Source organism: Camelina sativa, chromosome 6 (genome assembly GCF_000633955.1).
Source record: "Camelina sativa cultivar DH55 chromosome 6, Cs, whole genome shotgun sequence".
Classification (NCBI taxonomy): Eukaryota; Viridiplantae; Streptophyta; class Magnoliopsida; order Brassicales; family Brassicaceae; genus Camelina; species Camelina sativa.
This window is the reverse complement of record NC_025690.1, coordinates 11,422,163-11,446,240: the sequence shown is the minus strand read 5'-3', so window position 1 is coordinate 11,446,240 and position 24,078 is coordinate 11,422,163. Positions and strand designations below refer to the sequence as shown.

The following is a 24,078-nucleotide window of genomic DNA, read 5'->3' as shown; positions in this document are numbered from 1 at the left end:
GGTAATCTTTCATTTCAGTAGCATCATCCTTTTTTGGTATTAGTGCGAGAATAGTAGTGTTTATACCCTTAGGGAGAAAACCTTTAAGAAAGAAAGACTGCACCGCAGCAATCACATCCGAACCAATTACCGACCATGAAACCTTGAAAAACTCACTGGTATATCCATCAGGTCCGGGAGATTTATAACTTGGCATCGCAAAAACAACCTGCTGGATCTCATCAGCAGTAACCAGCTTTGTAAGCATTGCTCTGTCCTCTTCATGACATCGAAAAGGCAACAGGTGTTGTAGCTCCTCCACTGTCATTCCCACAAAATCAGTAGGCTGTTGATTAAGGAAGTCCTTAAAAAACCGCTCTGATTCCCCTTTTAGCTCATTGTTAGTTCGCCACAATTCCTCATTTGGACCACATAGCTCACAAATAGAGTTCTGCATTTTGCGGATACTGACCATTTTATGAAAATATGCATTGTTCATGTCTCCCACAGTTAGCCAATGAATCTTAGCTTTCTGCTTAAGATAATCTTTCTCCAGTTCAGCAAGATGAGTCCACAAAGAATAAGCAGTTGACTCCTCTAAAAGCGCTTGTTGAGTCGGATTCGCCAGGGTAGTAGCTTGCTTTTGACAAATTACCTTGTGAGCTTCACGTGTCCGTTTGGACAAATCACCAAACTGCTCTTTTCCCAAATAACGCAATCTTGGTTTTAAGTCTTTGAATTTCTTGGAGAGGCGGTGCATAGCAGATGTAGAAGGAAATAGTGGGGTAGTGCCATTCCAATGGTTTGCAACCACCTCATGAAATTGAGGTAGTTTAGCCAATTCATTAACAAATTTGAAAGGCCTGCGACCTCCCGTTGCAGCAGCCTCCAGGATGATGCGACCTCTGGCATGATCAGAGCAACCACCTGCCTCAAAAACACTATATGAATGTGGAATCCGATCTCCCCAATGCTCATTAATCAATACTCGATCCAGCTTCTTACAGATCAGACCCTCATCTCTCTTATTGCACTAAGTGTAGAGTGGACCATGGTGTCCCAAATCTGTGAGTGAAGAATGTTGCACCACATCCTGAAACTCACGCATCCCCAACGTATTAAACTGCATATGATCATGACTAGAGTGTTCTCCACTCTCCAAAATCTCATTGAAATCACCACTGATCAGCCATGGCTTATTCCTAAACAATGGAGAATCATTGTGACATCGTAAATCATCCCAAAGAATCCTCCTCTCCTCTGAAGAATTCAACGCATATACAAAGGAACAAAATAACTCCTCTGTTCCACCCGCCAACAGAACTGAACACGTAATTACTTGACTGCTCTTGAAGACCGGAGTAAGTCTCACAGTATCCCGCCAGACCACCCATATACGACCTAAAGGATGCGCCTCATAATTACATAAAGAAGACCAACCTTTGAAAACAGAGGAAACTATCTTATCTGCTCTACTTTCCTTGACTCGCGTCTCAAGTAGGCAACCAAACTGCATAGAACTACTATTTACCCAGCGACTGATAATGGAATGTTTTGAAGTTTTGTTTAGACCACGGACATTCCAGAAAAAACTTGTCATATTTAAGGTTTTCGAGAGGGACCCTTCTTTGTCAAAACACTCGGGATCCGTGTGCTAAGAGTATTTGGGTCGATGATAACCTTATGTTGAGTCTTGGAGGCACGTGGGAGAGATTGACGGATACTATGAGATCCTGCAGTTGCCAACGTATCAGAAACCGCAGGTGGATCAGAATCCTTTGGCACAATTTCACCTTCTTCCTCACCCTCCTCGGCTTTTACGGAATCTTCCTCCATGAGAACCGAAAAACGAGAGGGAGAAACGAGACTATCAGTCTCCACCTGCGCAGAAACCCGCATACGACTATTGCTAGCAGGGGAGACTGCTGTCCAACCTGCTTCTGTGGTGACTTGCTCTTTTGGCATAAAAATCTCATTAGCAGTAGTGTCCTGCTTCTGCGGAACGAGGTTAGTGAAAACCAGTGATTCCTCTGTTGCAGCCAGTTGTATGGCTAACGAGTCAACCCTTATGGGAGAAGGGTCAGAGCAAGTCTCTGACAGCAATAAGTGATATTGTTGGAAGAGGGTTTATGCAAACCTATACATATTATTTTAAATTTAGATTAAGGATATATAAAATTGAAAATATAAGATTAAATCCCCGGTAAAACATGTGGAATGATGGATATTTATTCAACTGACAAATAATTTACAAATAAAAAGTTAACTTTTGCATACGGGGTAAAAATAAGGGAAAAATAACTAGTTTGTTAGCAAGTCGGCCTAAATCAGAGCCCCTAAATAAAGACAGCACACATTCCTGACTTTTAGCAGTAAAACGACACGGCGTTCCATAGGAGCAGAACTCAACCGGAGAGAAATCTAAATTGTTGTTCCTTCACCGGATTCTCCCCAGACCGATCGCTGAATACTTCGGAACGAGAGACGGCGAAGAAAGGGAATGCGAAGAAGTTAACGATAGATAGAGAGGGGACAGCACAATGAGCAGAGTCCAAGCAGGCAACGAACTCGCCTTCCGTGTCGGCTTCTCCGGTCATGGTGGTCACCTCCGCGTTGAGCCTCTGTACACGGCGGAGAGAGACGACGCCGTGAACTCACTTCCCGATTTCGTTTCCGTGAGTTTTCTGATTTAGAGTGGCTAGAACTTTGATCACGTCTTCAAAAATTGGGTTCGCTTAGGCACTGATTTTTTTTTTTTTTTTAATGCAATTTGATGCGTTTGGTATTCTCAATTAGTTCGTTCTGCTACTACCTATGCGTTTCTGTGTTTTTGAACATCATATGTTGTTTGTTTTTGTATTGTAGTTTGCTAAGTCTTGGTGTGGATTTTACTTACTGTTTCCCTCAACAATCCTAATGGATACAATTGATCTTTAGAAATTCTTGTTCAGTTGTAGTTATCAGTGACATGAGAAGCTCTAGATTATTTACACATATTAATGTATCCAATGGTGAATGCTCTTACATGTTTAGATTTGCACACTGATGATGTGTTTTTAAGTTTTACGAGACGAAGTCTTGGTTGTTAGTAAAGCTTTCTGGCTTTGTAAGTACTTATATTACGTTTGCGTATATGCGTGTTTCTCAGCCTCCTGCTTTTGCCAAAGAAACAAAAGAATCAATAAAGAAACATATCGAGGAGAAATATCTCCTACCAAGACTGGAACCGGATCAGTTTTCTGCCGAAAAAGCTGAGAATCAGTGGGATTTTGATTGGTTTTCAAGGGTGAAGGTGCCACTTCAACCCTCTTTGCCAAGGTCCGTTGTGGTTCCCACTTGGGAGTTGCCATTCAGGCGTCAAAAAGAGGATACTGAGAACAGAGCATGGGAGCCCAAATCAGTAGAGGTAAAATGAATTATCTTAAATAAACCAGTTCATTTAGACAGTAGTATGACCTGCTATTAGCTTTCTGTTTCTGACGCTTGCTGGAGAAATGGATTGTCATATTACCTTAGGTGGATTTGTCGGAACAAATGTATGGAGATCAAGATTCTGGATTTTTTCCACGAATGGTTGGACCTCCGAAAGATTTTCTGAGAGGAAGTGTCAATAATCGCCCTTTCCGTCCAGGTGGCTTGGAGGATTCACAGTCTTCAGAGAGAGTCCTTCCAGAGGGTGTCTCTAGTGGCCAATGGGTACAGGAATTGCTCAATGGGGGTCCTGTTCAAACCGTTCCTCCTAGTTTTAAGCAGAGTTTAGATCTTGGAGATCTGATGGTATGTTTATGTTATCCTGTAATATCACTATCTAAGTTTTGTACCTTAATGAATTCCTTACGATTCAGTGTTGATTGATTCTTCCTGTTTTCTTTTTATATTTTAAAGCCATATCCCCAAACATGGAGCGTTTATGAGGATCGGAGTTCACATAGCAATGCTTCAGATGTAAAGTCGGTCTGTAGATCAATTTCCCTGGTGTACATAAAATTACTTTATATTTGGTTGTGTCAATAACTCTTTTTTACTGTCCTTGGATTGTGAATACCTCCAGAGTACGTTGTCTATTCAGTTTGATGATCTGTTGAAGAAGGCATGGGAAGAAGATGCTTTCTCCGAACTTGAGAGAGATGGTTGTTTAATCATTCATGTTCAACATCTATAGTCGTCACATATATTTGATTTGTTGTTCTGATATTCAATACTGTAATGTAGATCATACAGCTGAATCTGAGTCTCTAAAGGCAGAAGCTGAACCTGAAGCTAAAGCGAGGAAAAGCAATGATGCCAACAAGGGAATAGAGGCTGACGCCACTGTTCTGGATGAGATTTTGTCATCAGCAAAAACAGCAATATTGACGGAAGAGGCAATTAACAGTAATAAACAACTACGGAAAGAGGTAAGAATGTGGGTTCTGCATTTTAAGATTTCATTTTCCCTTCTCATAAACGTGATTTGGGGTGCGTTCTTCTTCTAGGGATGGGCCACTAAAGGAGATAGCCAAGACATTGCCGACCGGTTTTATGAACTTGTTCCTGACATGGCGATTGAATTCCCTTTCGAATTAGACAACTTTCAGAAGGAGGTATTTCCCTTGGCAATTTAAATTTGCGTATGTTTGAGAAATGTGCTTGGTTGTCTTTTATATGTGGATTTTCGGTAAATAACTAAGTGTCTTATGCCTACAGGCTATCTGTTGTTTAGAGAAAGGGGAGTCTGTTTTTGTAGCTGCTCATACATCAGCGGGGAAGACAGTTGTTGCAGAATATGCATTCGCTTTAGCCACCAAGGTAGATAATTATGAAAAACATCTTTGCATTCGTATTTTATATTCTTTGTTCTGTTCGCTGATCATTTTTTTCTGTGTTCAGCATTGTACACGAGCTGTTTATACTGCTCCAATTAAAACCATCAGTAACCAAAAATACAGAGATTTTTGTGAGAAGTTTGACGTAGGACTTCTAACAGGCGATGTTAGCATAAGGCCAGAGGCATCTTGTCTGATCATGACTACTGAAATATTAAGGTCAATGCTTTATCGTGGTGCCGATATCATACGTGATATAGAATGGGTAAAAGAGCTTTTTGATGTTTTACTTTCTTATGTGTTTAATAGTGTGCCCAAATCCCTCCATTTCTAAGCAGCCTTTGTAGCTCTGTGTGAAACTTCAATCACGTGTCCTTGTTACTGTTCCTATGACTGGCAGGTTATATTTGATGAAGTTCACTATGTCAATGACGTAGAGAGAGGGGTTGTTTGGGAAGAAGTTATCATCATGTTGCCAAGGCATATAAATTTTGTCCTCCTTTCTGCAACGGTACTACTCAATGCTTTTATATGCATGTGTATAGAAAATCTTAGTTCTTTCAGGTGGTGTTGTGTTTGCTTTGCATCTAATCTTTGGCTATGACTTTTCACATAAGATGAGTTTGAAAGGAATAGGTGATCTAATATTTTTTGGTCGCAATCCTAATGAACTTACCCTCCAGTTTCTAGCATCTATGGAGATATATATGGCTTCATGGTTCAATCATTATTTTGCATTCTTTTTTCCCCATATGCCTCTGAACTTATAACATGAATAATTTCTTATAGGTGCCAAATACATTTGAATTTGCTGATTGGATTGGCCGAACAAAACAAAAAGAGATACGTGTTACTGGGTGAGATTTAATATATCCTGGTTAAAGTACTGTTCATTTAATTCAATGGTTGATATTGAAGTTTTAATTTCTTAATTTTATGGGTTTTATTATCAGCACGACAAAAAGACCAGTTCCCCTAGAGCACTGCCTATTTTATTCTGGAGAACTCTACAAAGTTTGTGAGAATGAAGTTTTTCTTCCTAAAGGGATAAAGGATGCTAAAGATTCACAAAAGAAGAAGAATTCAAATGCAGTTAGTGTCGCTCCTAAACAGCATACAGGATCTTCAGCTCATCAAGATGGGAACAAATCTCAGAAACATGAAGCTCATTCTCGTGGCAAGCAGAATAAACACTCAAGTGCAAAAGATTTGGGAAAATCCTCTTATAGTGGTAACAGTCAGAACAATGGGGCTTTTAGACGATCAGCAGCTTCAAATTGGTTACTGCTTATCAACAAGCTCTCAAAAAAGTCCCTATTACCTGTATGTTAGATGTCGCTTCTCGTTTCTTATATTTAATCTTATTGTCTTGTCAATTCTGGTAATTATGTCTAACCCTTTTATTTTCATTTCCCATTAGGTGGTTGTCTTCTGTTTCTCGAAGAATTATTGTGATAGATGTGCTGACGCTTTGACTGGGACTGACCTCACTAGTAGTTCTGAGAAAAGTGAAATCCGTGTCTTTTGCGATAAAGCTTTTTCAAGACTGAAAGGGTCTGATAGAAATTTACCTCAGGTGGCTATCATAAAATTTCCTGGTTTCTAACATTATAAATTCAAAGAGTTGCCTTGATTTCCTACTCATGAACTGTGGGGGAATACATTTTAAAGGTCCTCAGAGTCCAAAGCTTACTTCATAGAGGAATAGGTGTTCATCATGCTGGGCTGCTTCCAATAGTAAAGGAAGTTGTTGAAATGCTTTTTTGCCGTGGTGTTATTAAGGTATGCTTAAAATTTTAGGCTTTATTCTTGTGCTATTATCTGAGCCTACACGATAAATACAATGCTCAAGTTAATAGTTTTTCGTGCTTCTGGTTACTGCCTTGTGGACATTATTGTCATCATTTCTTCAGGTAATCTTTTAAATCTTTCTGCAGGTGCTATTTTCAACGGAGACATTTGCCATGGGGGTTAACGCTCCAGCCAGAACGGTGAGGCTAATTTGATATTGTTTCAGATTTTAATACAGTGCTACAATGTTTATTGCGGGTGGGGATCAAAGGTCTATGATTGTTGAGAATCTCCAGGGTTTACGTATTCAATTAAAAAATGTGGGTATCCTGATAAGCACATACTCTATGAAGTTTACCTATAACTTACTTTTCCATGATATACGCTACAGGTCGTTTTTGATGCTTTGAGAAAGTTTGATGGCAAGGAATTTAGACAATTGCTTCCTGGAGAGTACACTCAAATGGCAGGGCGTGCTGGCAGAAGAGGACTTGACAAAACTGGCACAGTTGTTGTCATGTGTCGCGATGAAGTTCCAGATGAGAGTGATCTGAGGCGTATAATTGTTGGAAGCGCAACAAGACTAGAATCTCAGTTCCGACTAACCTACATAATGATCCTCCATCTTTTACGTGTTGAAGAATTGAAGGTATCTCAAATGTCTGGACCATTGATCTGCCATATGTTTCGCTAACAAGCCTTTCTCTTGGTGTTTTCTGACTCGCTAATTTTCAAATGGTTGTTATTGTAAGGTGGAGGACATGCTGAAAAGAAGTTTTGCTGAATTCCATGCCCAGAAGAAATTGCCCGAGAAACAGCAGCTTCTCATGCTAAAACGTGCTCTACCAGTCAAAAATATCGAGTAAGGCCAAACCTACTTAATTTTCGTACTCTGAGTGATTGCGCGGCTTTTTGTACTCTCTGTATAATTGTAAAAAATCCATTGATTCTGTTGTGTTGTTTATGTTACCTCTGCGTTCAACTTCACCGTCGAATTAACCTATTGATTTATTCGTCCAGATGTATTAAATGTGAACCGGAAATTGAAGATTACTATGACTTGTATATGGAAGCAAACGAGTGTAACAGCAAGATGTCAGAAGCAGTCATGCAGTCTCCTAATGCCCAGAACTTTCTTGTACAAGGAAGAGTAGTGGTCATGAAATCTGAAACAGTGAGCACCCAGTCTCCACCTGTTTGTCTTTTCTCTGGTTCATTATCGGTTGCTCATGTGTGTTATTGTACAGGGCATAGACAATTTACTCGGAGTCGTTCTGAAGGGACCTTCCAACACTAACAGACAATATATTATTTTGGTAATAAAATCTGAAATACCGCCACCAGAGAAAAATATGGTCAGCATTGGCAAGAAAAGCTCAGATCCCTCTCAAGGTTATTTTATTGCGCCCAAGTCAAAACGTGGTTTTGAAGAAGAATTTTATACGAAACCGAGCTCTCGTAAAGGTTCCGTTGTGATCAAGATAGAGCTCCCGTACCATGGAGTCGCTGCTGGTGTAGGTTACGAGGTTAAAGGGTTTGATAACAAAGATTTCTTGTGCATATGCGATAGCAAGATAAAGATTGATCAGTTTCGTCTACTCGAGGATGGGAACAAGGCAGCTTTTTCTCAGACGGTTCAACAACTTTTGGATCTGAAATCAAATGGAAACAAGTATCCTCCTGCTCTAGACCCAATAAAAGGTTCTTTAACTAAATTATAGCCCTATTTAGGTTTTCCCTGCTGCAAAATCATTTCTCCCTTAAATTCATGATTCCATTTCAGATTTGAAGCTGAAAGATGCTGAGCTTGTGGAGACGTACTATAAATGGACCAGCCTGTTGCAAAAGATGTCAGCGAATAAGTGCCACGGTTGTGTTAAACTGGAAGAGCACATGAAGTTAGCTAGGGAGATTAAGAAGCATAAGAAGGATCTCAAAGATCTAGAATTTCAAATGTCTGATGAAGCCCTATTACAGATGCCTGCGTTTCAGGGCCGGGTACATTCAAATGAGATATTCCAAATGCATCTTTGTTTACTCTTATGTATGATAATTTAGAGTAACATGTAGAGCTCTAATCTCTTCTTGCAGATCGATGTTCTGAAGGAAATTGGGTGTATAGATGAAGACCTCGTCGTTCAAATCAAAGGCCGTGTCGCTTGCGAGATGAATTCTGGGGAAGAATTGATATGCACAGTGTGTCTGTTTGAGAATCAATTCGAAGAATTAGAACCAGAAGAAGCAGTGGCTGTAATGTCTGCCTTTGTCTTCCAACAAAAAAACACTTCAGCGCCTTCACTTACTCCTAAGCTAGCTAAAGCTAAACAAAGGTTTGTAACGATCGCACTCTTTCCCTTCTCATAACCACATGCAGTATTTGTTCCGATCTGATTGATATAGTCTAATCATTGACCCTCTTTTGCATAGACTCTATGATACCGCAATCAGACTTGGTGAACTTCAAGCTCAATACAACTTACAAATAGACCCTGAAGAATATGCCCAGGAGAATCTCAAATTTGGTCTGGTTGAAGTTGTCTATGAGTGGGCAAAGGTTTGTAACTAGAAAGCAAGGTATTTTATACATTGCACGATTCACATCTTTTAAACATATTGTATGCTTGATTTTTGCAGGGGACTCCATTTGCAGAGATATGTGAACTGACTGATGTCCCTGAAGGCCTGATAGTTCGTACCATTGTGAGATTGGACGAGACATGCCGTGAGTTCAAGAACGCTGCCGCCATTATGGGGAACTCGGCATTACACAAGAAAATGGATTTGGCTTCAAATGCTATAAAACGTGACATTGTCTTTGCGGCTAGTCTGTATGTGACTGGAGTGTAAGATTTGAATATAAAACTGACTAGATATGATTGTCACATAACCTTAAATTCAACTCCCTATAATACATTAACAATGTTGACAAAGTCTTAAACTTAATGCAGTGGTCGGATTAAAGTTGTTTGTTACGACTATTGCATTTCCTTATAATGGTAAAACTCATTTCCCCAATTGGATTGTATATTAAAAACCAGTCGGATCCAAAGTCGAACTGACACTACAAAAATGGGTTTCAGATACAGACACTTGTAAATTTAAACGAAACTACGAGACACGTTCTCTCGTGAAGATAGCCATAAGCTTAGGAACAAGCTTGTTGTGCTTCATCACGTATCTGTTCAAGAATATCTGATCATTACACACCAAGACAGATGAAATCGGAGGGTTTTCACTTCCGATCAATCCTTTTGACATGAGAGCTTTTATTACATTACACCTCGGCACAATCCTCTTCTCCAGGCTATATCCAAGTACCGCAGGGAGCAAAACCAAAGCCTCTAGTGGCCAATTCATCTTCTTCACCAAAACCTCAAACTTCTTCTTCATCATCTCTGCAGAATACGCAGTGCAGTTAGGATATCGCATAACCATCAACTTGAACTCATCTCTACTGAACCCTAAGTCTAGAAACGTTTGAATAGAGTCCAATATCTTCTTCTCTGAAGCTCGTATGCATTGTGGACGAGTCTTCAACACCGAAAGGACCTCTTCCTTCACCAGACCACACTTCTTCAGTGTTTCAAACGTCTGAATAATCTTATTCTCGGAGAATTTCAAAAAGAAAGGCCACTTCTTGAAAATTGCCCATATCTCCACTTCACTTAAGCCTAACCTTTTATAGACATTGACTTTCTCTTCTATGGTTTTATCGCTCATCTCGTAGACTACACGCAAAGCTTCCACGAATTTTGCTTTGGCTGGATCAAAACCCATATCAACAACTTTCTTGAGTGTTCCTTCAAACTTCTCTTTACCATAAACAGGTTGAGAACTAGAGATGAGCAATGAAAACAACAACTTGTGAGGCACTCCCAATTCTTTCAAAACCAATATATTTCGCATTTTGTTCTGTCTCTTACCCTCTGCCAAAGAATGACATAACAAATCTACACACTTGGAAGAACTCTCACCTCCTTGCATAATACCCTTGACGAAATCATAGTACAAGCTGATAGATTTTTCACCTTTCTTTCCCAAGATGGCCGGAACTTTGGTAACAATCTCTGTTACCTCAGAGCTTGAAGCTCCTCTTGACTGCAGAATCTGGAGCTTAGGACGAAGAGATTTCTCAGCATCAGTTACAAGCAATTCTGGGTAATACCTAACAATCGTGGAGATCTGAGAATCTTTAAACCCATGGCTTCTAAGCAGCTTCAGAACTGAATCCGCATTAGCCTTGTCCTCGAAACTGACCTTCCTTGAGATTGATTCAGCGAGCCTTGTAGTTAAACCCAATGATTTAACCAGATAAGAGACTGTAAAAGTAATACTCACATCCCCAGCTGTTGTAGAGGAGAACGAGTTGGTAAAAGCAAATGCATTTTGCACAATGCTCACTGTAAAAACTCTTAAATTACGCCATTTCTGCAACTCCACAGACCTTCTTCCATGGAGTATGAGAGAAAACATGACAAAGACAATACAATAACCAGTGAATCGATTAGTGTTCGATTATTCAAGAAAAAAAAAAATGAAATTAGGGTTTATGAGGTCCGAAGAAGAAAAAAAGGGTTTATGAGGAAGAACAACAATTATTGGGCCTAGTGGGCCGAAATATATGAATTGGTTCAAAACCCATTAAGTTTCTACTTTTTTTAGGGTGGAGGGAAATTTTGGCGCCACGCACTCACTCACTCACTCCATTTATGGCGGAACTACGACGCCTCTTCCTCATCACCACCACCACTACAACTCGACCTCAATTGAAATTAGGGTTTATCTGCAACACCTTGAACAAACGCTTCACAACACTTCGCTTCCCAGTTTCAACAATGGCCTGCGTAGAGACGAAGATCAACAACGGTTCCGACGCCGTCAACGAACCGTCACCAAAAATCCAAAAGCTCGATCGAAACGGAATCCATCATGGAGATTCTTCTTCAGCACCATTCTTCAAAGTGAAGAAACTCTCAGAGAAAGCTGTTTTACCAACAAGAGGCTCATCTCTCTCCGCTGGTTACGATCTCTCAAGCGCGGCGGATTCGAAAGTTCCGGCGAGAGGTAAAGCGCTTATCCCGACGGATCTAAGCATCGCTGTTCCCGAAGGAACATACGCGAGGATCGCTCCGAGATCTGGTTTGGCTTGGAAACATTCGATTGATGTTGGAGCTGGTGTGATTGATGCTGACTACAGAGGACCTGTTGGTGTGATTTTGTTCAATCATTCTGATGTTGAGTTCGATGTGAAGTTGGGTGATCGAATCGCTCAGTTGATTATTGAAAAGATTGTGACTCCTGATGTTGTGGAGGTTCAAGATTTGGATGATACTGTTCGTGGTGAAGGTGGTTTTGGTTCTACCGGCGTCTGAAGAAGCGTATGTGTCTTAGTTTTTAAATTTAGGGTTATTTCGTCGAGCACTTTGTGGGCATGATTGTAATATCTATCTCTTTGCTTCAATCTTTTTTAAGACTATCTTTATCAAATCTTATTAAAGCCTTTGTTTATTCCAAACAAAACGAATCAATTTCAAGAAAAAAAAAAAAAGAGATGACTTAACAAAAACAAAGCCAACCCATAAAACAAGAGCTCTGTTTAATGGAGACAGTTGATTATAAACAAAAACATAACCACTGGCTCTTTTTTCCTATTCACCAAAAAAAATGAGAGTCACTCACAGAGTCTTTCAAGCGAATTTAGGCTTAGGTAAGGCTGAGCCTAAGGTGCTGGTGCTGCTGCCGCCACCACCGCTGTGGTGATGATGGATTGATGCCAATTTATGAATCCAGAATTTAGGACCTTTCTTTAGTTCTGGACAGATCTGGCTCGGCAAAAGATTGAGTCTTCTTTCCTTTGTCAGAGACTTTTTAAACTGTTCCAACACTTTGACAATCTGCCAAAATTCTGGTCTCTTGTTTGTTTGCAACGACCAACATAGCTCGATCAGCTCTTTCATAGCCGTTGGACAATCTTTTGGTATCACCGGCCTAATATTCTGGCCAATATCAAACACAAATTCCAAATGGTATTAGAACAAACTGAACAATAATGCTCTAACTCAGTCATCAAATCCTAATCTAGGCATAGTTGGTGTAAAAATCAATAGCAATTCTATAGCTTTTCTATCTATGCAAGCAGATGTAGAATGAATTTACCTTGTGCATGACTGCGAAAGCAGCTTGGAAAGGAGTCATCTCCTCATATGGAACAGCTCCAGCTACCATTTCCCATAAAATAAGTCCAAAACTATAAACATCACACTTCCTTCCATGTGGTATCCGTCTTATCACTTCAGGTGCCATCCACCTATAAGTTCCAGTATTATCACCCAATACATCACAGTACTCCTCCTCGCACGCTATGCCAAAGTCAGCGATCTTCAAGTGAAAGTCGTTTTCGATCAACACGTTCTCTGGTTTGAGATCCCGATGAACTATCTCTCTTGAGTGAACATACTCCATTCCTCTCGCAATATCTAGACCAAACTCGATTAGCTGTTGCAAAGGACGAGATTTATGCTCCAGCTTGTGCAGATATGATCTTAATGACCCTCGAGGTACATACTCTGTGATGATACAGTTTCCAGTACTGACTCCCACAAACTGCATCAGGACATCATCAATCAGAAGAAAAGAATCACACCAAAGGCATCAATCATATTTCATACAACCAAACTGACATAATATAACATAAAGATAAATCACCTTAACGACGTTCGGATGGCTTAGTCGAGATAAAAGTGTGGCTTCCATGGTAAACTGTTTCTCCAAACGAGCTGCCAAGAACCTGTCGTCGCTATTGTCAGGCGCTGTGATAATCTTGAGAGCAACAGCTTTGCCTTCATATTCTCCATGGTAAAGCTGGCTATATACCCCGTGAGTAAACCTGTCCCCATAAGAAACCTTAGACGCATCAATGAGGTACTCTTCAAGCACTCCTGCAGAACTAACTTTAGAGCCTCTGTAGTCAACAGACTTTGAAGACCTCTTGTCTATCTTGCTCTTTGCCCTGTCTTGAATTTTCAGCGTACTAAGATCCCTAATAGGACCCGAGTGTGACAGAGGCCGTAGATTAAACGACTTGTTCTCAGAGGAATCCTTGGCCTTATTAGTTCCCTTTTCTGATTGCATTCTTATAGGATGTGGAGTAGAAAACCTCTTAATATCAGACTTGGCTTCCTGAAAAGAATGAGAAAGAGCCATATGAGGCGAAGGAGAAACAGACCTCTTCTTATTAGTGAGTGGATTCCTCTGTATCTCAGTACCACCACCACCAACAAGTGATTTCAAATCAGAAGGTGAACTCAGAGGCATTCTTTTCAATCCAGAAATCCTATCTGGATTTGATTCTAAACTTATCATACGATAACAAACAGTATGAGAGAAGTTAGCTCTCCTAATCCAAGAAGTAGCCTCTCCATCCATGGTTACTAGCTAGAACGCCCTCAAAAACACTTAAAAAGTTCGAATCAAGCAAACCCTTGAAGACGAATGAGATGAGTAGTAGTAATCTCCAACAACAATCTTGTCTTCACATAAACGAGAGGTCCTTCAGATTCATTGAAGAAACACAAGATACCTTCCTCTACCATTAAATCCACAAACTCCTAGAATCAAAAAACTAAAAAATCACCCCAAAACCTGGAGTGTTCAACACATCATCATCCAAAATAAAAAAAAGTCGTCGGGGGAAAAAAATTGTGAATTGATTGCACCAACAACTATATGATGCCCTCTTCCTAATATAAATCAAACCAAATCAAAGAAACAACAACAAAGGTATATTAAGATACGACTTTTTTTCATTGATAAATCAGAAACATAAAACAAACAAATAAAAAATCGAGAACGTACCTGAAACTATGATACGTGAAGCTCGGAGAATTAGGAATCAGAATCCGGCGAGTAGATTTTGTGAAGAGCGAGAAATCAAACGGATAAAAAAATGAAATGTTTCAATGGTAACAAAGACGAGGAAGTTTCGAATTCGTGACTTTTTTTTGTTTGTTGTTTGCTTAATAAGACGGGCTTTTGTTGAGAGAGATTTTTCTACGAAAAGTTTCAAGAAAGAAATATATAATAATCAAAACCGGGGAAGACAAATTCTTCAGAATTTGTTTTTGGTCAAAACTCAAAAAGAAGAAAAACACGGAAGAGCTTTAAGTGATGTCGTTTCGAGATATCTGTCAACGTCAGTAATATATGCTTTCTAAATTCTGATTAGATTTTTTTGTTTGACTTTTATATGGTCTGACATCAAATATGTAAGGTCAAATGTGTAAGCATGGAAGCGTCTGTAGTCCAACGGTTAGGATAATTGCCTTCCAAGCAATAGACCCGGGTTCGACTCCCGGCAGACGCATTTTTACTTTTTTTAAAGCTTATGAAATTGCCTTAACGTTGAGGCCGAAAGATCTGAAATTTAGCTTTTTTTTCCGGCCCATATTGTGAGATCAAACGAGAGAATAACACAAACCAATAAATAACAACAAGTGATATCCAAATTTGACAATTTTCTTCATCCGATTTCATCTGTCAAACCTTTTTTATTTGAACTTTTAAATTTTTTTATTTAAAAAAAAAAAAAAAACATGTCGAGTGATGGAGCATTACACTTTATCTGACACAGTTCGGATAACAAACGCAACCTTTTTTTTTTTTCCCTTCTTTTGCATGAGGCCAGAGACCAAGAGCCCAGACCACGTGCCCCTTCTCATCTCTCACGTGTTTGTTTACCTTAAAAAACAACTAAATTTGCTTCAACTGAGAAAATCCAAGTTGAAGTTTGATAACTCCGATGAACGTCGTCGTTTTCCATCAACTCCAACGACTCCCTTTGCCTCCTCCCTTTCTTCTTCTTCTTCTTCTCTCTCTCCCGAATAAGAAGAATCTTCAAGATTGACCAGGTGAGAGAAATCAACTCTATCTGTGTCTCGCTGCTTCCAATTCGGGTTTTTTCACAAAACAATGGCACATGAACCCAGTTCTGGGTTAGATCATATCTCTGATTTGGGTAATAAGTGTGTCTCTGATGGAATCACTACTGGGTTTGGGTTTATTCAAGAAGGTAACAACGGTAGTGAACAGTTAAGTAAAGATAGGAAAAATCCAAATCTTGGAATTAAAGGTAGCGATATGGTGGTGGTGGATAGTGAAGAAGATGGGGAAAAGTTGAAGTTTTTGTGTAGCTACAATGGAAAGATAATGCCTAGACCAAGCGATGGGGTGTTACGATACGTTGGTGGTCAGACAAGGATCGTTACTGTTAAAAGGAATGTGAGATTTGATGAGTTTGAGCAGAAGATGATCGAGGTTTATGGTCAGCCTGTTGTTGTGATTAAGTACCAGCTTCCTGATGAGGAGCTTGATGCTTTGGTCTCTGTTTCTTGTAGTGAGGATATTGATAACATGATGGAGGAGTTTGATAAGTTGGTGGAGAGATCTTCAGATGGGTCTGGGAAGTTGAGAGTGTTTTTGTTTGATGCATCTGAGGTTGATGATTCTTTTGGAGTAGCTGAGTATGGGGATGGAGTTGACATTGGGCAGAGATTTGTAGAGACTGTGAATGGTGTTGTTGCGAGTAAGGAGAGTGTAGCTAGTGGTGGTTCTAATCCTAATTCTGATTTTAGTGGCGTTGACGTTGTTGATAGCTTGGGCCTTGGTCAGAGTGAGTTTGTTTCACCTCATACTTATGTGAATACTGCACCAAGACTTGTTCCTCCTGATCCACGTTTATCTGCTTATGTTGTACCAATGACTGTTCCAGCTGATCCGTTTCATTCTTCTCAGTTCGAGACTGTTTCAGAGAAACCAATAGCTGGTAAGATCCAGCAGCTACCAATAACTACGCCATCTGAACATCATTCACCGGTGTATGTTGAATCTCGGTTAGAAGTTTTAAGACAACCAGATTCTGTTCATTCACCTAACCAGTTTCTGCCAAGTACTACCTCTTTGTTCTCCCAACAACCTTTTCAAGGAAGTACTTTGAATGTCCCATCCCACCAGTTGCTTCCTGCTGCTCACATGTCAATGGCTCCCTTGAATGCCCAGATTGGTGCCACGCCAGTATTGATTAACCCGGCAGTGCAAACCCAAGAAAGCCTGTTGGGGAACTTTCCTGCTGAAAGAAATGTGGGGATTCAAAAGTTAGTCCCTCTTCCAACAGACCCGAGCTACTCTGCATATCAAGGTACGGTTTCTCCTGGTATACCACCAATTAGCAGTTATGGTGGGACTCAGATTTCACCATCTAAACATATTGTTCTCCCTGATAGAATCTTGCATCGGCAAGTAGTTACGCCTGAAAGTTTTCGAAGGGTAGATGATTGTCAAATGTGCCAGACTTCTTTGCCTCATATGCATTCTGATCCCATTATACGGGAGAGGAGTGATGGCTCGACAATGTTTGTACCGTATGTGAGCTCATCTTACCCTGATTCTCGTCCAGATGACATCGTCAGAATCCAACAGACGGATAAGTTTACGGGTCAACAAAGCTTCCTCAATCATCCTAACCATCAAGAAAGAGATACTGTACGTACAACCAATGTTGCGAGTGCTCAGGTCGAGACAGTTGAACCTCTACTCAACGAGATTGTGAGAGATGTTCCGATAAAAGTTCAAGTATCTAGACAGCAGCAAAACCTTTTAGACCCTTCAGTAGCATATGGCCAATACCAACCAAGAGGATTGATGGATAATGTTAACATACATGCTCCTGAAGCATATACCAATTGTCAGAATTTCGTCTCACCAGCTGAAAATATGGGAAAAGAAGATATTATGGGTACCAATTCTCAACAAATGGCAAGGAAGAATATGTTCTTACATGACACCTCTGGTCAATCTCCAGTAAGTCCAAACATTGGTCACACGGACTCAAATGAGACACTAACAAGAGTAGTTCTTCCAGGCCATGACTCTCAGCCTAAGACATCATGTGCGCCAAAACAGTCACCCTTATCAGGTAATCCTGGTTTGTATCTACAATCATTGGTTGGAGGTCAGCAGTTCGATTCTCTGGAAGCGCAGTCCTGCAACCCCGTCTTTGGCGATGTTGAACCTTCCTTTGATGCTGCTAATTTACCATCTTCCTTATCATCACATCCTGATGCTGCCAATTTACCATCATCCTTGTCATCTAGTGTTGGTGGTGCAGACGTCAAAGAATCATCAACGTCATTTTTTAGCAACCAGGGCCCATGGAATTTGCAATCTGACTCAATGGAGGATACCAAGCCTAACCTACTTAGTTCTTCGAAAGGTGGTTTTTCTTGTTATACATGACTCCATTTCTATTTTTTCAAGTCATTTTCGTTGAGGATTATCTGTTGATTGGTCTTTGGTTCTCTCTACAAGGCTCGGAGGAGGAGCACATCAAACAAGAACTTCAGAATGTTGCTGAAGGAGTGGCTGCTTCTGTTTTACAGTCAAGTACTTCATATCATGAACCTCCAATCAAGGTGGATGAGTATGCTTCTGATAAAGGAGAATTTTCACGTAATGATGAAATAAAACACCAGTCCACACAATTCAAGGTCTGTTGCATACTGTTCATTATTTTTGTCATTCCTTTCTTTAGATTTCATATTGCTTCAGAAGTGATGAAATTGATATTATTATTTCTCAGGATATCAGGAACCAGCTTGTCGAAAGATTGTATTTAGGATATTCTGGTTCTGATTCTCTGGATCAGTTGCAGGTTTGAAACCTTATTCTTAATTCACTTACGTTCATGATTAACGACAGCAACCTTGAGGAATTGTGAGAATCATGTTATATTATGATTATATGATAGATTATTAAGGACAGCGATCTTGAGGAATTGCGAGAACTAGGATCTGGCACATTTGGGACAGTTTATCATGGGAAATGGCGAGGCACTGATGTTGCAATCAAACGGATCAATGATCGATGTTTTGCTGGCAAACCATCTGAGCAAGAACGAATGGTTTGTCTCAGTACAGCTGATGGTGCATTAAAAGAACATGTTTAGACATATGTTGAATAGTTCATAATGATGTCTATCTTATGTACAAATTATCAGATCGATGACTTTTGGAACGAGGCACAGAACCTAGCTGGCTTGCATCATCCTAACGTCGTTGCTTTTTATGGGGTTGTGCTGGATTCACCTGGAGGTTCTGTGGCAACGGTAACAGAGTATATGGTTAACGGTTCTTTACGAAATGCGTTGCAGAAGAGTGTGAGGTATCATATGTATACATTCCTCAGAGCTATGTTGACACATGGTTAGAAGAATGCCATTAATTGTTATGGTTTATTTTTCAGGAATCTTGATAGGCGCAAGCGCCTGCTGATCGCAATGGACATCGCTTTTGGGATGGAGTATTTGCATGGAAAGAACATAGTACACTTTGATCTCAAAAGTGACAACCTACTCGTCAACCTCAGAGATCCTCATCGCCCCATTTGCAAGGTAAATTGACTCGAGTTTTGTGAAGCAATATGGACATAGATAAGGTTTAGCATTAGTTCCAAATAGAGTTCACACTCTCGTATCAGAGGAAAACATTTAAGAAATTATTCCACTTGGTTGTACTTGCTATCTTCCCCCTTAAAGTTGTTGATAGAAGTTTGTGATCATTTCAGGTTGGGGATTTGGGTCTCTCGAAGGTGAAATGTCAGACATTAATATCGGGTGGTGTCCGGGGAACACTCCCATGGATGGCACCAGAACTTCTAAATGGAATCAGTAGCCTTGTTTCTGAGAAGGTTTGTGAACTAATCAACTATTATCAGCTTGGTTATTTGTCTCTACAATGTATTTGCTTCTCTAGCGGATGCCTTAATCTGGACACTACAGGTCGATGTGTTTTCATTTGGAATTGTGCTCTGGGAACTCTTCACCGGTGAAGAACCTTACGCCGACTTGCACTACGGGGCGATCATAGGTGAAACCTTTTCTACGTAATACTTGTTTACGGGTTTGCTTTGTTTCTATTTTGAATTTTCTTAACCTAAAATTTGAAATAGGTGGTATAGTTAGTAATACGCTACGACCGCCAATTCCTGACTTCTGTGACATGGACTGGAAATTGCTGATGGAGAGATGTTGGTCTGCGGAACCATCAGAGAGGCCAAGCTTCACTGTGATCGTGAATGAACTACGGTCCATGGGTACAAAAAAGCTTCCTTCCAAAGAACAAGTCTCAACACAAGGACCACAATCTTAAGGATATAACTATATCATATGAATTGAACCATTTTAGAATCTATAATCACACAAGATTTTCACACGCAAATAGATGATGCTTCATATATAAAAACTAAGTATTGCATACATTTGCAAATGATAAGCATGTTCGTCTTGCATATTTTTCGCTGCATGGACATATAAAACTTGTCGCCTTATAATCTTTGCTATGGAATGCTAAGGCATTTATCGCGTGAACTCTGAAGCATCGATAGAAACTTGGTATGTGTATAAAGACAATGTCTTCCCAGCACAAGTTTTGTAAGGAGTTTGATGTGCTATTCGTTTCTCCATTTTCTCTTTTACTATTACACTATTTCGTGTGTGTTGGCTGATTTAGTACTTTTAAAATGGATCTTAGTGTACCAAAATATGAGAGAATGACAAACGAAATTCATAATAGGACTAATATCAGTTAAAGGCAAAAAGGCGAAAAAGTAGGCGATAAAAGGCGAAACTTAATTTTTTTCCCCTTGTCGTCGGCTAGTCTCACGCCACCGGCGAAAAAATTCTCTTTTTCCCCTCTCTTCCTTTCTTATCCCCTTTCAGAGTCATCGATGACGAACCCAGATCCCCCAGATCCAGATCTGGGTATTAATCCGGAGGCAATTCCACGACCATTTTCAACTCAGACTTAATTTACCGGAAACGCTCCAGAGCAAGCAATGGGAAATGGAAACTCTTCTGATCCCCATGAAAACAGGTTGGATTCAGATGATGCTCCAACTCAGGCTAGGAGAATCGAATTTTTTCCAACTCAGGTAGGGGATTCACCATTTGCTCAGATAAGCTCAGATCCGCTCCTTATTCCATCAGTAGTCGTGAAATCTCCACCGATAATAGATAATACGCCACTGCAATGGGCTGAGATATTCGATCCCACACTCCGCAACTTAAAAAAAGCCACTCAACCTACCTTCACGGAAGACGGTACTCCCTGTGTTCGAGCTCCCATCAAAGCAAGTACAGTTTGGGAAGCGGACGGCAACCCTCCAAGGGTCGTCCCCCTCATCAAGCTTGAAAGCTTTGCTTTCAACACCTTTTGGACATCATAATGATGAAGAAGATTTTTTGTTATAATATAAGGGGATTCAATACATCCTCTAGACAGCAACAACTTAAGAGTTGGGTTTTGTCTCAAAGACCTCGTTAGGAGGCATTTTGGAAACTCGGGTCCAGGAAGAGAATGCGGATCCAATTTTGGCAAATAGGTTTCCAGGATGGAGGTATGTTAATAACTATTCTCCAACTGCCTCTAATGGGAGAATTTGGGTTGTCTGGCACCCTGATTTGAAGATTTTCATTTACAAAAAGACGGATCAGGTTATTACTTGTGGGGTTTTTGATCCTACTTTGAATCACTCCTACACGGTATCCTTTGTATATGCGAGGAACTGTATGATAGCAAGGCGTGAACTTTGGGCCGACTTAGAGGAGATATATCACTACGATAGTCAGCAACACCATCCTTGGTTGATTCTTGGCGATTTCAATCAAATACTTCGAGCTGAGGACCACTACTCCCTTCATCTGTATCCACTTCCTTTGACTGGTATGGCAGAGTTTCAAGATTGCATTGACAAGTGTGATATATAGGAGATGGCTGGAAGTGGATCAAGCCATACTTGGTATAACAATTAAGAGGACAATCCCATAACGAGGAAGCTTGATAGATGTCTCATAAATGAAGCTTGGTTAAACTCGTATCCCCACTCCAAGGCACTTTTTGATGCTCCATGTGGATCAGATCATACCCCTATCTTGGTCTCTATGACTTCTGATAGAGAGAGAAGGAAAGTTCCATTCAAGTTCTACAACTTATTCACAGCTCACTCCGATTATCCTACTCTTCTCCAGAATGCGTGGAATGTTCATGAGCACGTTGGATCACCTATGTCTCGACTCTGTCAGAAACTCAAGGCGGTTAAGCTGGGTTGCAAGGAACTAAACAGAATATATTTTAGCAACATACAAGCTCGTACTGCAGAAGCTCAAGAAGCACTGACGAGACTCCAGTCTCAAATTCTTACCAATCCTTCTCCGTTACTGTTTCATGAGGAAAAGCAGGCAAAAAAGAAGTGGTTGTTGTTATCCTCTGCTGAGGAATCCTTTTTAAGGCAGAAGTCAAGGATAAGATGGTATACTGATGGAGACTCCAATACCAGATTCTTCCACAACTCTATCAAAGCTCATCATGTCAGGAACAAGATTGGGTCACTACTCAATGATCAGGGGGAAAGGATATCGTAAAATGCTCAGATCAAGAACTTAATAATTGGCTATTATCAGAAGCTTCTTGGAACGAAGAACTCTGATGTACAACCAATGTCAATCGAGGATATTCAGAACCTAACCCACTACAGGTGTAGCTCTGAGTTAGCAACCACTCTCCAATCGATTCCTATTCCAGAAGAGGTCACCTCTGCTATGTTTTCTCTACCAAAGAACAAAGCTCCCGGTCCGGATGGATTCACCGCAGACTTCTTCACTCATGACTGGGGAACAATGGGACCAATTGTGGTAGAAGCAGTCACGGTTTTCTTTACTACAGGGAAGCTCATTAAGCAGGTCAATGCTACAATAATTGCCCTCATTCCAAAGACAACAACTGCTGAGAAATTGGGTGATTTCAGGCCTGTTTCCTGCTGCAACACCATTTACAAGGTGATATCTCGGATTCTGGCAAGGAGATTAAAGTTGTTTACGGATTTGGCGGTTCAGAGAAATCGGGTATTATTCATAAAAGGAGACTGCTATGTGAGAATGTCATGTTGGCAGCAGAGTTGGTAGCTGACTTTCACAAACCAGGTCCAATAACTAGAGGTTGCCTTCAAATTGATATTTCAAAGGTGTTCGATAATGTGGACTGGGTTTTTCTCACCAACATCCTAACTTCAATCGAACTTCCCTCCACTTTCGTCAATTGGTTAGTCACTTGCTTCACTACTCCCTTAGCTCTAAATGGAGAGTTAATTGGTTATTTCCCTGGAAATAAAGGGCTGCGTCAAGGTGACTCTATCTCTGCCCCTTTGTTTGCATTGGTAATGGACATATTATCGAAACAGTTGGACCGTGCTGTTACTCAGGAAAGGATAAAGCCTCGTTCTCTTTGTATTCAACCCCTGATCACTCACTTAAACTTCGCTGATAACCTTCTGGTATTATTCGATGGCTCTGAATCATCTTTGGTGGGTATTTTGGAAACATTGGATATGTTCAAACTAGCCTCGGGATTGGGAATCAATCTGACTAAGTCTTGCCTCTTTCTCGATGGAGATAATAGGAATGGCATTCGTTCTATGTCCTCAAGACTCAACTTAACTCACGGCTCCTTGCCTATTAGATACCTTGGGTTTCCACTAATCACTCAAAAGCTTTCTGCTTCCGATTACCAGCCGTTAATAGACAAAGTGAAGTCAAGAATTTCCGGTTGGACTCATCGCCATCTTTTGTTCGCTGGAAGACTTCAGCTTCTCCAATCCGTGATCAATAACACAATAAATTTTTGGGCTTCAATTTTCATGCTTCCTTCTAAGTGTCTAAAGGAACTTGAGAGAATTTGCTCTGCCTTTTTGTGGAAAGGAGTGGCAGACAGTGCAAGAGGTGCTAAAGTATCATGGGATGTTGTTTGTACTGCTAAATCGGCAGGGGGACTAGGACTAAAGAGGCTCGCAGACTGGAATAGGATTTTCGGGTTGGAAACTAACTCCGGATCATACAAATGGCTTATTCTCCTATATACGAACGTGGAAGCATTTACATCATGTTGGTCCTCAAGTTCACTGGCATTCTCAGGTATGGTTCAAGGAACAAATTCCAAAAATGGCTTTCTTGACTTGGTAAACAATTTTGAATCGACTCAGAACAAGGGACATAATGAGAAGCTGGAATATTCAAGTTCCTGATTCTTGCCTTCTCTGTCTAACCGTGACAGAATCAAGAGATCATCTTTACTTCCAATGCTCGTACACCAAGGTTCTTTGGTTTGATTTCTTCTCTCAACTCCTACCCCAGCTGCCAACGAATTTTGGTGGATTTCTAAATTGGATCAAGCGACCTACCACAAATAGGAAGCTTAATGTGATTTGCAATCTCCTATTTCATGCTCTCATTTATTTCATCTGGTCTGAGAGGAATGCAAGAATCCACTCAGCAGATTTTCGTTCCACTGAAAGATTGAAGAAAGAAATCCAGTTGCGGCTCCGGAGGAAACTAATCGCTCTCGACAACAAGAATGGCTCTACTCCCACTACTACGCCTCAAGATGATTTTCTCTATATCTGG

General features: G+C 40.4%; 6 protein-coding genes and 1 non-coding gene across 9 annotated transcripts; 5 read left to right on the top strand and 2 right to left on the bottom strand.

Annotated features, from left to right (window-relative positions):
- LOC104790920 (DExH-box ATP-dependent RNA helicase DExH11) lies at positions 2,366-9,539 on the top strand. Its single transcript, XM_010516717.2, has 23 exons — positions 2,366-2,654; positions 3,128-3,385; positions 3,496-3,756; positions 3,865-3,933; positions 4,031-4,109; positions 4,192-4,376; positions 4,455-4,562; positions 4,666-4,767; positions 4,849-5,049; positions 5,185-5,295; positions 5,574-5,641; positions 5,738-6,107; positions 6,205-6,360; positions 6,456-6,566; positions 6,722-6,775; positions 6,967-7,224; positions 7,328-7,437; positions 7,596-7,749; positions 7,823-8,276; positions 8,359-8,573; positions 8,667-8,905; positions 9,003-9,129; positions 9,210-9,539. The coding sequence occupies exons 1-23, from the start codon at positions 2,520-2,522 to the stop codon at positions 9,420-9,422; spliced, it is 4,038 nt and encodes a 1,345-aa protein (XP_010515019.1). The 5' UTR covers positions 2,366-2,519; the 3' UTR covers positions 9,423-9,539.
- LOC104790918 (transcription termination factor MTERF4, chloroplastic) lies at positions 9,582-11,184 on the bottom strand. Its single transcript, XM_010516716.2, has one exon. The coding sequence runs from the start codon at positions 11,046-11,048 to the stop codon at positions 9,684-9,686; it is 1,365 nt and encodes a 454-aa protein (XP_010515018.1). The 5' UTR covers positions 11,049-11,184; the 3' UTR covers positions 9,582-9,683.
- Positions 11,263-12,083, top strand: LOC104790916 (deoxyuridine 5'-triphosphate nucleotidohydrolase). Its single transcript, XM_010516712.2, has one exon. The coding sequence runs from the start codon at positions 11,285-11,287 to the stop codon at positions 11,945-11,947; it is 663 nt and encodes a 220-aa protein (XP_010515014.1). The 5' UTR covers positions 11,263-11,284; the 3' UTR covers positions 11,948-12,083.
- On the bottom strand, positions 11,913-14,646 carry LOC104790917 (serine/threonine-protein kinase HT1). 3 transcript variants are annotated; one of them, XM_010516713.2, is made up of 4 exons: positions 14,430-14,646; positions 13,281-14,314; positions 12,732-13,178; positions 11,913-12,571 (listed from the first exon to the last, which is right to left on the bottom strand). In XM_010516713.2, the coding sequence occupies exons 2-4, from the start codon at positions 13,998-14,000 to the stop codon at positions 12,263-12,265; spliced, it is 1,476 nt and encodes a 491-aa protein (XP_010515015.1). In that variant the 5' UTR covers positions 14,001-14,314; positions 14,430-14,646; the 3' UTR covers positions 11,913-12,262. The 3 variants fall into 3 exon arrangements, with proteins under 3 accessions (XP_010515015.1, XP_010515016.1, XP_010515017.1); XM_010516714.2 differs by having other exon boundaries at positions 13,281-14,216; XM_010516715.2 differs by having other exon boundaries at positions 13,281-13,754; positions 14,430-14,643.
- Positions 14,866-14,937, top strand: TRNAG-UCC. The gene has a single exon. It is a non-coding gene; the product is annotated as a tRNA-Gly (tRNA).
- LOC104790915 lies at positions 15,287-19,915 on the top strand. Its single transcript, XM_010516711.2, has 9 exons — positions 15,287-17,841; positions 17,937-18,115; positions 18,208-18,279; positions 18,376-18,528; positions 18,625-18,788; positions 18,870-19,017; positions 19,191-19,313; positions 19,405-19,492; positions 19,575-19,915. Exons 1-9 carry the CDS (start codon positions 15,543-15,545, stop codon positions 19,772-19,774), a joined length of 3,426 nt encoding a protein of 1,141 aa, XP_010515013.1. The 5' UTR covers positions 15,287-15,542; the 3' UTR covers positions 19,775-19,915.
- On the top strand, positions 21,565-23,699 carry LOC104698930. The gene is made up of 3 exons (XM_010414304.1): positions 21,565-21,861; positions 22,084-22,362; positions 22,428-23,699. The coding sequence occupies exons 1-3, from the start codon at positions 21,565-21,567 to the stop codon at positions 23,697-23,699; spliced, it is 1,848 nt and encodes a 615-aa protein (XP_010412606.1).